Genomic DNA, 13,621 nt, shown 5'->3' with positions numbered 1-13,621 from the left:
TAGGTAATTGTGAAAAATAAATGTCACCTTAAATTTGGTAACAGTTTAGGTGTCATTTGGTAACACTTTTGTTTTCTAATTTTTTAATCACAAAATGAAAGTAAAATTTTTGTTTTTAAAAATTTTTCTTTTGAAAAATAAAAATGCGTTCTGTACAATTTTGTTTTTTAATTTTAAAAACAGAAAGCAAAAGTGTGTTCTGTAAAGTTCATTTTCATTTTCATTTTTTGATTTTATTTACGTCGAGTCTAGGTCTAGGGTCAGATTTGGGTTCAAATCAGAGGGCGGGTTCAGCACCAGGGTCGTGGGGGGATTTGTGTCCGGGTCTGATCGAAGTCCAAGATATTGATTAATAAAAAAAATTGTTTAAAAAAATATTTAAAAAGATTTTTTTTTTTAAAAAAAAAAAAAAATTGATTCTCAATTAAAAAAAAAGAAAAGTATACAGTTTTACAGAATATGTTTTTAAAAAATATTTTTACTTTTTCAATTTTAAAAACAGAAAATTGATTAAAAAAAGTGTTATCAAACGACACCTTAGTAATTTAGTAATTTAGAAGGTTTTACCATCAAATTTAAACTTAACAAATTAATTAGGTGTAAAGGCTTTAGCGGCTTCCATGTTTATTTTTTCTTCTTCGGATTGCTTTGTCATTGTCATGGAAAGCTCAAAAATAAGTTTCCTCTTAAATGACTGGGTCCGGTGATAGACAAATCACTGCTGCTCCGAAATTTTCAGTCAGCTTCTTGTTTTATTATCATTCTCCTAGTCTAGTGCCAATTTTGCTTTTAAAACCTCCTTAATTTATTTGCTCTTGGATTGGGTCACTGTCCCTAGTTGTGCATTTGATTATAATAGAAAATTTGTGTTAAATTTGGTTCGAAAAATAAATTTGTGTTATTATATTTGGTCTATTATTTATAATGATACTCCAAAATAAAAAATAATAATTAATTATATTAATTGTATTATTGAGAATATACAAAAATTATTATTTTTTATTCTTTTATTATTTAAATAATAGTAACAGGGACGACGGAGGGACTTATGGCTATATGTAGGCTTAAGCCCTCACTCAAATATATACATCAAATTTTTCACATGTAGATATATACATATATTAATTCACTTCACTCAATTTATTAAAGCCCTCACTCAATATCTTAATTATAATTGAGGAAATTACACTCTATACTCTTTTTATATTGTCCTCTTTTATTTTTACTTTCTTTTTTAAAATCTATCATTTTTACCTCTTTTTTTAAATATTGTACCAATTTTGCCCCTGTCACTTCAAGATACCCTCCATGTGATTCTCTTATGTAAGGGTATTTTGGGTACAATATATATAAAAAGAGTTATGTTTCAAATAAATATAAAATTAGAGGTAAATTTGATTAATTGATGAATAAAAGAGGCATTTTTCAACTTACCCCATTATAATTCATAAACCTACCCTCACTCTAATCAAGCCCATTTTAAAAGTAGCCCAATACAAATAATAAAAAAAATAACACTTTATTAAAAAATAAAATAATACTATTGACAATGTTTTATTTTATTTTATTGAAGATAAAAATTTAAAAGGATACATTTATCAGTTATTTTTATGAGCTTTGACTTAATATTTATTTAAGCCCTCACTCAACCAAATTTCTGGCTTCGTCACTGAATAGTAATATAGTAAATAAATAATGTAAAATTTAGTAAAAGTTAATAAAACATAATAATTAGTGGTATTATAGTAAATAAAAAAGTAATATTTATTGTGAGCTAAATTTAACATAGCATTATATCTTGTGCAGAATTTGACCAAACTTTTAGCATGTGCCAAATTTATCACACTTTTTAGAATATCATTGTAGGAGTAGTTTTTCATAAATGTGCTAAATATAACAATACATTATTTTTTTTAGCACTCTATTAGAGTTATTCTTAGGAAAAAATGTGCTCAAATGATGTGCCAAAAAATTATACAAATTTGACACATAGCAAATGATGAAAAATTTGGCATAACATTATCATCATAAGTGAACAACTTTATTATTGATTTTTATGTCACTTTTATTATTTTATTAGTATATTTAGATATAACATTGATGATAAACTATTTATATTCTTTTTTATAAGCATTGCTATTGGGCACTAGTGGTGTCTAGCACCTTCTATAGGTAACACCCTATGATTAATTAGCAATATTCTATAAAAATTATTTTCTTAACTTATATAGAACATGCTCTTAATTACAGCAATAATTGTATGTCACGAAGAAGGATGTTAAGTACCAATGGTGCTTTTTAGCAATTCTTTTATTATTATTATTTTACATAATAAAAAATAATGATATTAATGATAAAGTTATTACTCTTTTTTATACTTTTAATAAAAATATTAAAGTTTGTATATCAAATTCTGTAATTTGTGCTAAATATAAGACAATTTTTGCATATTCCTTGAGGAATTTGAAGAATACCTTCTTTTTTTTATATACATTAATCAAATTTATTTTTAAATAAAATTTAATTCAAATATACTTTTTTTTTTTAGTATTGTACTCAAATTATATATTCTCACACTCACATAATTAAGACATAATTTCAAACATAATAGATTTGTTGTAGATGAATGTGTAAGTTTGTGAGAAAGTTTGGACAAAATTTTAATTATAGAAGAATTAAAATTATCGTGAAGTGACAAGAGTAAAATTGATAAAATAATTAAAAAAAAATATAAACATAAGAAATTTTGAAAGAAATGATAAAAATTAAAGACAGCAAGTTAAAGGAAGTATTTAGTGTTTCTTCCACTAAAAGTGGTCTTATTCTTTGTAAAAATATTCATTGTTGCATGAAGTTTCCCCATTAATTTTCAAGATAATAATAACAATAACCAAATTAAGTACTCTTTATTAATTATTAGAGCATTCCCAATGGTTTGGAGAATAGTAAATGAAAATTATTGCAACAAGACCAACCAAAAGACAGTAAATGAAAAAGTGCCCAAAAAAATTACATAATAAAAACTCTAAGTATCTCTATGTATATCCACAAGCCAAAAAAGAGAAAGACGTGATTCATACCGTACTAAGTACTAATTAGTGTACACTAGGAGCTTTTTATATAGAATATATATGTATATGTATCTGTGATTAATAATAATTATCTGCTATCGATTTATTATTTATTTATAGCTGCTACACTAATGATGTGGGCTTCCCCCAACTTCTTCTTCAAGGTCTTGGCCAAGTCAATTGCATCAACGCCATCCCCAATCACCACAACTTTGTCTTTCGCATCTCCTCCTTCTAATCCCACGAAGTTTACACCTATTATTAATAATAATTTCTTTCAATTATATTTTACATCATACAGAATTAACTCTCTCTCTATATACTAATTATTATTACCTTCTTGGGTAGCCGCAGCCTTGAGTGCCTTGGTCTGGCATTTCTTACAATTCATTTGCACTGTTAAAAATAATCCTCCACTTACACTGATATTAAGTCCAAATACAACATAAACACAAAGGACAGGAAAGGAAATACATGCAAATCCCTAAGTTGACCTTCGGTCTCTAATAAACCTAACAGAAAGTAGTTAGAGTGGATTTGGCTAAATCCACTTCTAACTACATTCTGTAACTACCTAACTAACACATTCAGAAGCAACAAATAAAACCCTAGATCTATATATACCTCAAGCAACAACCAGATCTGGGTGGTTGAGTGAGTTCTTCAAGATCCAGAGTAAGAACACTTAAGGAAGAATCCAAGCTCGTACATGCACAGAAACACAAAAGAGAGTTAGATCTAGAGAGAGAGAGAGGGATTAAACACAAAATACATCTATTAAAGGGAGATTACCAGTCAAAAATTATTACCTGTGACTTGGAATCTTCATGGTTGTATGATTGAAACATCTTGATAGTGGAATCGAGCTCTCAAATTCGAGGAGCAGCTCAAACGGAGACGTAGCCAATTTTATTGGTGAACTTCGGGAAATTTCTGGTGTTTTCTATCCCTAATCCTTTTCTATTTGTGTGTGTGGGTGTGTACAGATCAGATCATTGTAGATCTGATCTGTGTATAGTGTTTGGGGCTTGTTTTTCTGGGTAGATTGAAACCTAGCTTCGAGTTTCTCAGAGAGAAACTCTCTGCTAGGGTTTCGAAGTGAAGACAGAGAAAGAGAGAAAGTGGCTGAGAAGATTCTCGAGCCTTGGGTTTTGTTCAAACACAAAACGCTGTCGTTTTGGGTTCTCTGACTTTGAAAAGTCATTGAACAGGGAAAGGTCGAAATTGACCTTATACTTGATTGGTTTTGTTTGTTGGTGTAGGGGGCAAGATAGTAAAATCCTATCTTAAAATTCCTACAATGGTATCAGAGCTTGGTTAAAGCTGGAAAAGATCAACACTCAAACTAATCAAGAAGGAAGGAAAAACTCAAGCAAGGAAGCAAGAAACTCAATCAAGAAATTCAAGAACTCAACCAGATCAACTTAAAATCTTTAACACAAGATTTCTGGGACACATTATAATTATCTTTACAATTGAATTGCCTATTATTATCTATTTCATCTGATTTTACTTAATTTCATTAATTATGAGCAATTTAAAGGTTGACATTGACAAATTTGATGGTTCTGGTGATTATAGGATTTGGAGGAGAAAGATTAAGTCACTCTTGGCTCAACAGAAACTATTGAGAGTACTTAATGACCCTATAGAATGGCCAGAAGGGACTACCAAGATTCAGCAAGAAGAATACTTGGAAACTGCAACAGGAATCATGATATTCAATTTATCAGATGCCATTATCAGGCTAATTGACAAGGAAGAAACCCCTGCCCAGATTTGGAAGAAACTGGAAGAACAGTTTCAACAGAAATCCCTAACCAACAAGATTTTCTTGAAGGAAAGGATTTTTGGGTTTAAAATGAGTTCATCCAAATCTCTTGATCAAAATTTGGATGAATTCTTAAGGATGCATATTGAACTTGCAAATTCTGGGGAAAATGAGGCACTAAGTGATGAAAACCAGGCCATTATTATTCTAAATTCATTACCTGAATCCTACAGAGAAGTCAAGACTGCTATTAAGTATGGAAGGACATCTATAACCCTAGAGGAGGTGATCTCTGCACTCAAATCTAAAGATTTAGAAATGAGAACAGAGAAAGGAGGACATTCAAATGGTGAAGTCAACCTGAGTAGAGGCAAACCAGGTCCAAGAAAGCCTTGGAATAACAGAGGCAGAAGTCAAGGAAGAAATTCAAACAAACAGGGAGGTTTTCAAAGAGGCAGATCAAGTTCTAACCCTAGAAACTCTGATGAAACTAATGGGTGTTACAACTGTGGTAAACCTGGGCATTTCAAAAGAGATTGTTATTTCTTGAAAAGAAATAACAAACAAAAACCACATGGACAGGGAGATTCTAAATATTCTAACTCTAAACCTAAATCTGATATGCATGATGCTAATATTACTGATGGTTATGAAAGTGGTGAAGTGTACCAAGTTGGACCATCCATCAAAGATGAATGGATCCTTGACTCTGGTTGCACTTTCCACATGACTAATAATAAATCTTTCATGTTTGATTTCAGGAAATCAAATGGGGGCAGAGTTATCCTTGGAAACAACCAGACCTGTGATATACAAGGATCTGGATCTATCAGTTTTAAAATGCATGATGGAATGGTCAGAACTCTAAGTGAAGTTAGATATGTCCCTAACCTAGCTAGGAATCTAATTTCACTAAGTGTTCTAGATGACCAAGGCATAGTTAGCAAGATTGAATCTGGACAAATGAAAATAAGCAAAGGAGCCCTAACTATCATGAAAGGACACAAAGATGGAGGCTTATACTACTTAAAAGGACAACCAGTTGTACCTTGCAATTACACTGCTCACAGCAACACTGATAACTCAAATGCAATGCTATGGCACAAGAGGCTAGGACACATAAGTGAGAAAGGACTGCAACTAATGAGTGAACAGAACTTACTAGGTAAAGACAAGGTATGCAAACTTGATTTTTGTGAGTGTTGTGTACTTGGAAAACATCATAGACTGAAATTTTCCACTGGCACACACAACACTAAGAAAATACTAGAGTATGTTCACTCTGATCTGTGGGGACCAGAGAAAACAAGTACTCATGGTGGCTGTGTATATTTTTTATCTATTGTTGATGATTTTTCAAGGAAAGTTTGGATTTTTCTGTTAAAACATAAAAATGAGGCTTTTTCTAAGTTTACACAGTGGAAAACACTTGTGGAAAATTTAACAAATGAAAAATTAAAAACTCTAAGGACTGACAATGGATTAGAATTTTGTAATGATGAATTTAACAATTACTGTAAAGAACATGGCATACAGAGACACAGAACAGTTAGAATAACACCCCAACAGAATGGAGTTGCAGAGAGAATGAACAGAACCATTCTCAACAAAGTGAGATGCTTACTGTTGCAATCTGGACTATCACAAGGTTTCTGGGGAGAAGCAGCCTTAACAGCTGTGTACTTAATTAACAGAAGTCCATCCAGTGCAAATGGATTCAAAACTCCTGAGGAAAAATGGTCTGGTAAACCTCCTAATCTTTCTAATCTTAGAGTGTTTGGTTGTGCAGCATATGCACATCAAAGTGTTGGGAAATTAGAACCTAGGGCTATGAAATGTGTTTTTCTGGGATATCCAGAAGGGGTTAAGGGATATAGACTTTGGGTTTGGGAACAAAAAGGTTTTAAAACTATTAATAGCAGGGATGTAATATTTAAAGAAGATGTATTTCCATGTTTGCCTATTTCTTCTAACCCTAATGCAGGTACAAAAGACACTAACAATGCAGGTAACACTGCAAATGAAAGAACTGGATCTATTCAGGTGGAACAAACAGTGAACACACCTGAACAGAACCAGGGAGATCAGGTTCAGGTGGAACCTGATGAAGACAACACTGACATTGTTGATGAAGGCACTCAAGAAGACTTGGGGGATTATCAATTAGTCAGGGACAGGGGCAGAAGAGTACCAAGACCTAATCCTAAGTACAGTTTTAATATTTGGGATGAAGACATTGCATATGCCTTTATGAGTGAATTGGAAATGGCCAATAATGAACCTCAATCATATGAAGAGGCCATTAAAGGACCAAATTCCAGGAAATGGAAAGGTGCAATGGATGAAGAGATGGAATCTCTTAAGAAGAACAGAACCTGGATTGTAGTGCCTAAACCTAAAGATAAGAGCATAGTGGACTGTAAATGGCTATTCAAGGAGAAAGAAGGCAGAACTAAGGATGAACCTATAAGGTACAAGGCCAGGTTAGTGGCCAAAGGGTTTACACAGAAAGAGGGCATAGATTTTAATGAAGTATTTGCACCAGTTGCAAAATACAAGACTATAAGGATAATGCTAAGTCTAGCTACTCAATTCAACCTAGAAATTGACCAAATGGATGTTACTACTGCTTTCCTACATGGTGAACTAGAAGAGGAGATCTACATGAGACAACCTAAAGGGTATACTGAAAAAGGGAAGGAAAACTATGTATGCAAGCTAGTTAAGTCACTGTATGGGTTAAAGCAGTCTCCTAGGCAATGGAATAAAAGGTTTGATGGATTTATGCTAAAACTGGGATTTTCTAGGAGTTACTATGATCACTGTTTGTACTACAAAGGTACTGATATTAATAAAGTCATATATCTACTTCTGTATGTAGATGATATGCTTATAATCAGTAAAGAAAGGGCAAGAGTAAACACAATGAAGGGCCTACTCAAGACTGAGTTTGAAATGAAAGACCTAGGGGAAGCTACTAAGATTTTGGGAATCTCTATTAAGAGAAACAGAGCAGAAGGGACACTTATTCTAAATCAGGAAGACTACATACACAAGATTATTGAGAAATTCTCAATGAAGGGATCTAAAATTGCTAGCCAACCTATAACTACACAGTTCACACTATCTAAGAAGCAATGCCCTGAGAGCAAAGCTGAGAAGGAGGAAATGAGTAAAATTCCTTATGCTAATGCTATTGGATCTGTTATGTACCTAATGGTAAGCACTAGACCTGATCTTGCTTATGCTATTAGTGTACTTAGCAGATTCATGACAAATCCTGGTAAGACACACTGGCTTGCTATGAAATGGTTACTAAGGTACCTAATTGGGACAACTAAATTGGGACTCGAAGTACGTAAAGCAACAAGGAAGCACGACAATAGAATGCTTCGGGATGCGTACTATGCTGGAGATAGAGACAGTAGGAAATCTACATCAGCCTATATATTACTACTAGGGGGGAATTGTGTAAGTTGGAAAGTCCAATTACAACCTGTTGTGGCATTATCCACAACTGAATCAGAGTACATTGCAACTACAGAGGCCATTAAAGAAAGCATATGGGTCAAAGGAGTCCTAGAAGAGCTAAGATTACTAGACACAAAACCGCAATTTACTCGATAGCCGCAGTTGTGTACACCTATGCAGAAACCCTATGTTCCATGACAGAACCAAGCACATAGAAATAAAGTACCACTTCATCAGAGATAAAGTGACACAGGGACACATAAACATTGACAAGGTGCCTACAGAAGAGAACCCTGCAGACATGGGAACTAAAGTGATCACCCTATCTAAGTTTAAACATTGTTTAAACTTAATAGGGTTGGATCAGGGATAAGGTGATCCTTTGGATCACAGAGCTATGACCCTCTGAATTGACTCGACCACTATAATATCAGCTCAGTGAAGGATTAGGTGGAAATTGTTAAAAATAATCCTCCACTTACACTGATATTAAGTCCAAATACAACATAAACACAAAGGACAGGAAAGGAAATACATGCAAATCCCTAAGTTGACCTTCGGTCTCTAATAAACCTAACAGAAAGTAGTTAGAGTGGATTTGGCTAAATCCACTTCTAACTACATTCTGTAACTACCTAACTAACACATTCAGAAGCAACAAATAAAACCCTAGATCTATATATACCTCAAGCAACAACCAGATCTGGGTGGTTGAGTGAGTTCTTCAAGATCCAGAGTAAGAACACTTAAGGAAGAATCCAAGCTCGTACATGCACAGAAACACAAAAGAGAGTTAGATCTAGAGAGAGAGAGGGATTAAACACAAAATACATGTATTAAAGGGAGATTACCAGTCAAAAATTATTACCTGTGACTTGGAATCTTCATGGTTGTATGATTGAAACATCTTGATAGTGGAATCGAGCTCTCAAATTCGAGGAGCAGCTCAAACGGAGACGTAGCCAATTTTATTGGTGAACTTCGGGAAATTTCTGGTGTTTTCTATCCCTAATCCTTTTCTATTTGTGTGTGTGGGTGTGTACAGATCAGATCATTGTAGATCTGATCTGTGTATAGTGTTTGGGGCTTGTTTTTCTGGGTAGATTGAAACCTAGCTTCGAGTTTCTCAGAGAGAAACTCTCTGCTAGGGTTTCGAAGTGAAGACAGAGAAAGAGAGAAAGTGGCTGAGAAGATTCTCGAGCCTTGGGTTTTGTTCAAACGCAAAACGCTGTCGTTTTGGGTTCTCTGACTTTGAAAAGTCATTGAACAGGGAAAGGTCGAAATTGACCTTATACTTGATTGGTTTTGTTTGTTGGTGTAGGGGGCAAGATAGTAAAATCCTATCTTAAAATTCCTACATGCACCTTCATCACAATCTTTTGCTGCAATAAATTCAAAATTATGTTTAAACCATACACATAATTAAAGATAGCAGATATATAATAATTTTATTAACAAATAATTAATTTAAGTATAAACCTTCATCTTGTGGCTCTCTTATTAATTCAAAATGGGATAATGATTATATATATAATGGGGGAAAGAAAAAGATTGTTAAGGAGAAAACACTTGGGTGAGGCCGATTTTATATATATGGAGATGTGTGAATGAAAACAGAAAAAGTATAGTAAGGAAACTTCACAGTAGTACTAGTGTGTGACTAATTAATTATAAGGAAGACTTGCTGTTGCTGTTCAAAAAAAGAAAATCTTTCTTGTTTTTAAATAACAATAATAAGTGTCTTCCTTTGTTTGAAAAATTAACAATAATACAACGCTAGCTACTAGATCTTTCTATGAAATTGGGAATGTCTGGTCGTGTATAATTAATTAATTAATTAATGTTTGTGGGGCCTTACAGTTGAGCTGATCCATACGTACATCAATGGTCGAGTAATAGCGTTAGAAAAGTGTTCACTTGTCAAACACACGCGCGGTGTTCCCATGCATGTCTGGTCAAAAATTAAGCAAGTGTAATTTAATATCAGATTTCATCTATTTTATTTTCATAATTACTAGAGTGTAGTTTTCTGTTCCACCAGTATTTACAACTACATATTGGGCTTTCAGCGGCGGCATGATTTGAATTTAGCTCTACTAGGTAAATAAGATTGGCGGCTTTTCCTTTCTCCTAACTCTGTAGTAGGAAGAATTTATAAAGCAAGGTATTTTCCAAATTCTGCTTTCTTACAAGCCCAGTTAGGGAACAATTTAGCTACATTTGGAGGATTATTTTTGAGTCAAGGAATGTAGTGTTAAAGGGGTATCGATGTAGAGTGGGTGATTGTGCTTCCATTTCTATTCTTAATGATCCTTGACTACCTATTCTTGATTATCCTTTTGTCACTAAAAAATTGAGTTTTAGTGACCCATGTTGAGTAACTTTAAACTGTTTAGTGACACTTCATTGCGCGTCACTAATGAGAGTAATTGGAAAAACAGTTTTTAGTGACTCTTCACACGTGTCACTAAACTCTTTTGCACTCACTCACTGCTCGTTACTATATGTGTTTAGAGCCAGATTTTGACAGACTAAAAAACTTACAAAAAGTGTCACAATATCCTTTTATTTATTATTTATTTTATTATTTTACATATGTAGTGACCCACAAAAAATGTCACTATATTAGGATTTTTTTTAAAAAAATAATATTTAATTCAATTTTAATTAAGATAATATTTTTGAACTAAAATATTATTATAAAGTTCTATGATACATTTTTAGACAGAAATATAAAGTACAAATTTTATACTTTATATCAAAATAATATTTACATTGACAAAATAAATTTTAACCCAAAAAATAAACAAAATCAGATTCTAACTTTTAGAATAGCTGACTTAGTGAATCCAATATCAAATAATGGTACTATAAACACATTTATAATGAGTTCAAAAAAAAAAATACACATTTATAATAAAAAAAACCAATAACAATACAACCAAATCAGATCACCAGCGTAGGCCACAAAACCCAATCACCACCGTTCTACCACAAACCCCAAACCACCATCCTAAAAAAAAAAACTCCAAATCGTGTCTGCCCACCTACACAGGAGAGAGAGAGAGAGAGAGAGAGAGAGAGAGAGAGAGAGAGAGAGAGAGAGAGAGAGAGAGAGAGAGAGAGAGAGAAAATCTTGAAAGCCTCCATTCGACGTCCGTGAGGGAAAAGCGTAGCCTGAAGTTACGAAGGGTGCGCTATCCGCTGGTGGAGATCGGACACTTGAGAAGAGAAAGAAAAATCGACCAAGAGCTTTTGAGTTTTGGAGGCTGGAGAAGATCATTGTGGTCCTCGATTCAGTTGCCAACGATGGGAAAGGTCGGGCTTAGCCAAGGCTGAGTCATCGTACGGAGGAACTGAGAGGGAGAGAAATTTTTTTTCAACAGTTTTAAACAACTACTTAATTTTTTTAGCGACTGTCTCCCAAAAAAATGTTTTTAGGACCGTCGCGAATTTGGACTTTTGTAGTAGTGAATTCCCAATGTGCCTCAAAGGGATACTTTTTTCTGGTTGGGTGAAAACTCTAGTTTATACTCGGTTAAGTTGGCCTATGCTTTGTTGCGACAAGATGTTGAGCGCGCGCAGCTGCCATCACCTCTTCAACTATGTGGAACCAAATTTGGAACCTTATATAAGGTTCCTCCAAAGACAAAGAATATTGTGTGGAGAGCTGCTGCAAATTATCTCCATACTAATCATAATTTGAGGATAAAGAAAGTAGAGTTGAATGTGCTCTGTCCAATCTGTAAAAAGGAAGTTGAAACAAAACTATGCATTGCTTGGTTTACTGCCCTCTTGCAAAGGGCTATTGGGAGCGGTTGGGTTTGAATTATCTCGTGGGGTCTAAAAGCAGCTTCCTCGACTGGTGCATGAGAATTTGGTCCCTGCTGGATGGTGCCCGTGTGGCTACAGTGGTTATGGTAAACAATTTGGTCTGGCGCAAGAAAAAAACGTCGGTTGAAGAAATTGTTGTGTCTTCTAATCTCTCCCTTAATCATTGGCTACGTGCTCAAAATAATCCTCTCATTTTGTGGTTGAGTTTTCTTACTCTTGAAGACGGAGTTGAGCACTAGACTAAACTTGCTGATGATTTGATTAAGGTAAATATGGATGCGGCTATTTTTGATAATTATGACTGTCATAGCTTTGCTTGTGTGGCTAGAAATAGCACTTTTATTCTCTTAAGTGCCTTTTCTAGTTATCGGCTTGGTGTCTTTCAACCAGGTTTTGCTGAAGCAATAGGCGTGAAGGGAGCTTTAAGTTAGATTAAGAGGAACAACTGGGAAAAGGTTGTAGTAGAAACATATTGTCTTGTGTTGGTTCAAGCTATTCCTAACCCTCATCCTTTAAATTCTTATATTGGTGCCATTATGGAAGATTGTCAAAGGCTTTTATCTAATTTAAGGCATTGTTCAATAGTCTATTTCGCTCTGTTATTAGAGAACACAAAAGCTTTGACTTCTTTTGACAATTCATTTGGTACAATATTTGTTATTTAATAAATTTGCATTATTTTTTGGCACATTATTAGAGTATATTTTTTTATAAATGAGCTATATTTTAACTTTCATCACTAATTTACTTTTTTATTGGAGATACTCTTAGTAGTTAATAATTTTCTATATTATTTTATAAAATAAATTAATATGTGAATTGCACTATATTATATATATAGAGTTGAGTGTTCTGCAAAATGAAAATATGTGACTTACCTTAGTTAATGATTTTTTTATATGTAATACTTAAATTAAAAATATGGCGAACTAATTAATATAAATTAATTATACAAATGGTAATTTGTCACTTCATCTAAGGTTAATTTAGCAATTATAATTTTTAGAGAGAAAAGTAGTGTAATAATCTTTTTTTTTATATATACAGTAGAACCTCTATTCAAGAATAAACTTGGGACCAAGCAAATTATATTCTAATTGAGAGGTTATAACTAAATAGAGTTATACTAGAAAAAAAATTAAAATACTAAAAAATATCAATGTAACAATAATAACAATAAATAATTATTAATACTATATTATAATAGAATTATTTTAGAGTAAATATAATGGTAATACATATGTTACAATTTGGAATAAAATTATTAATTTTATGTAAATAAATTTACAAAACATATGTATATATTTTATTAAGATGTAATTATTCTTATATAGAGGTATACTTTGTTAATACGGGACTTTGAAAATGTATAACTAATTACAATTTAGAGGTTATTCTTATTTATAACTGGCCCAAATTGGTACTTGATTTTTTTATAACAAATTAGAGGTTATTCTTGAATAGAGTATTCTTA

The 13,621-nt window shown here is 33.0% G+C and overlaps 1 protein-coding gene across 1 annotated transcript; it reads right to left on the bottom strand.

Moving 5' to 3' along the window:
* Positions 1–2,881: 2,881 nt before the first annotated feature.
* Positions 2,882–10,048, bottom strand: LOC115704917 (disease resistance protein Pik-1). The gene is made up of 4 exons (XM_030632137.2): positions 9,793–10,048; positions 9,678–9,695; positions 3,408–3,468; positions 2,882–3,326 (listed from the first exon to the last, which is right to left on the bottom strand). The coding sequence occupies exons 1-4, from the start codon at positions 9,796–9,798 to the stop codon at positions 3,178–3,180; spliced, it is 234 nt and encodes a 77-aa protein (XP_030487997.1). The 5' UTR covers positions 9,799–10,048; the 3' UTR covers positions 2,882–3,177.
* Positions 10,049–13,621: the final 3,573 nt, after the last annotated feature.

Source organism: Cannabis sativa, chromosome 1 (assembly GCF_029168945.1).
Source record: "Cannabis sativa cultivar Pink pepper isolate KNU-18-1 chromosome 1, ASM2916894v1, whole genome shotgun sequence".
Classification (NCBI taxonomy): domain Eukaryota; kingdom Viridiplantae; phylum Streptophyta; class Magnoliopsida; order Rosales; family Cannabaceae; genus Cannabis; species Cannabis sativa.
This window is presented reverse-complemented; position numbering and strand designations above follow the sequence as displayed.

What these genes read in the sequence shown, in the direction of transcription:
- LOC115704917 (XM_030632137.2), bottom strand. An exon ending in GGCTGCGGCTACCCAAGAAG is followed by an intron (nt 3,327 to 3,407) that starts GTAATAATAATT and finishes TATTAATAATAG; the next exon opens with GTGTAAACTTCGTGGGATTA.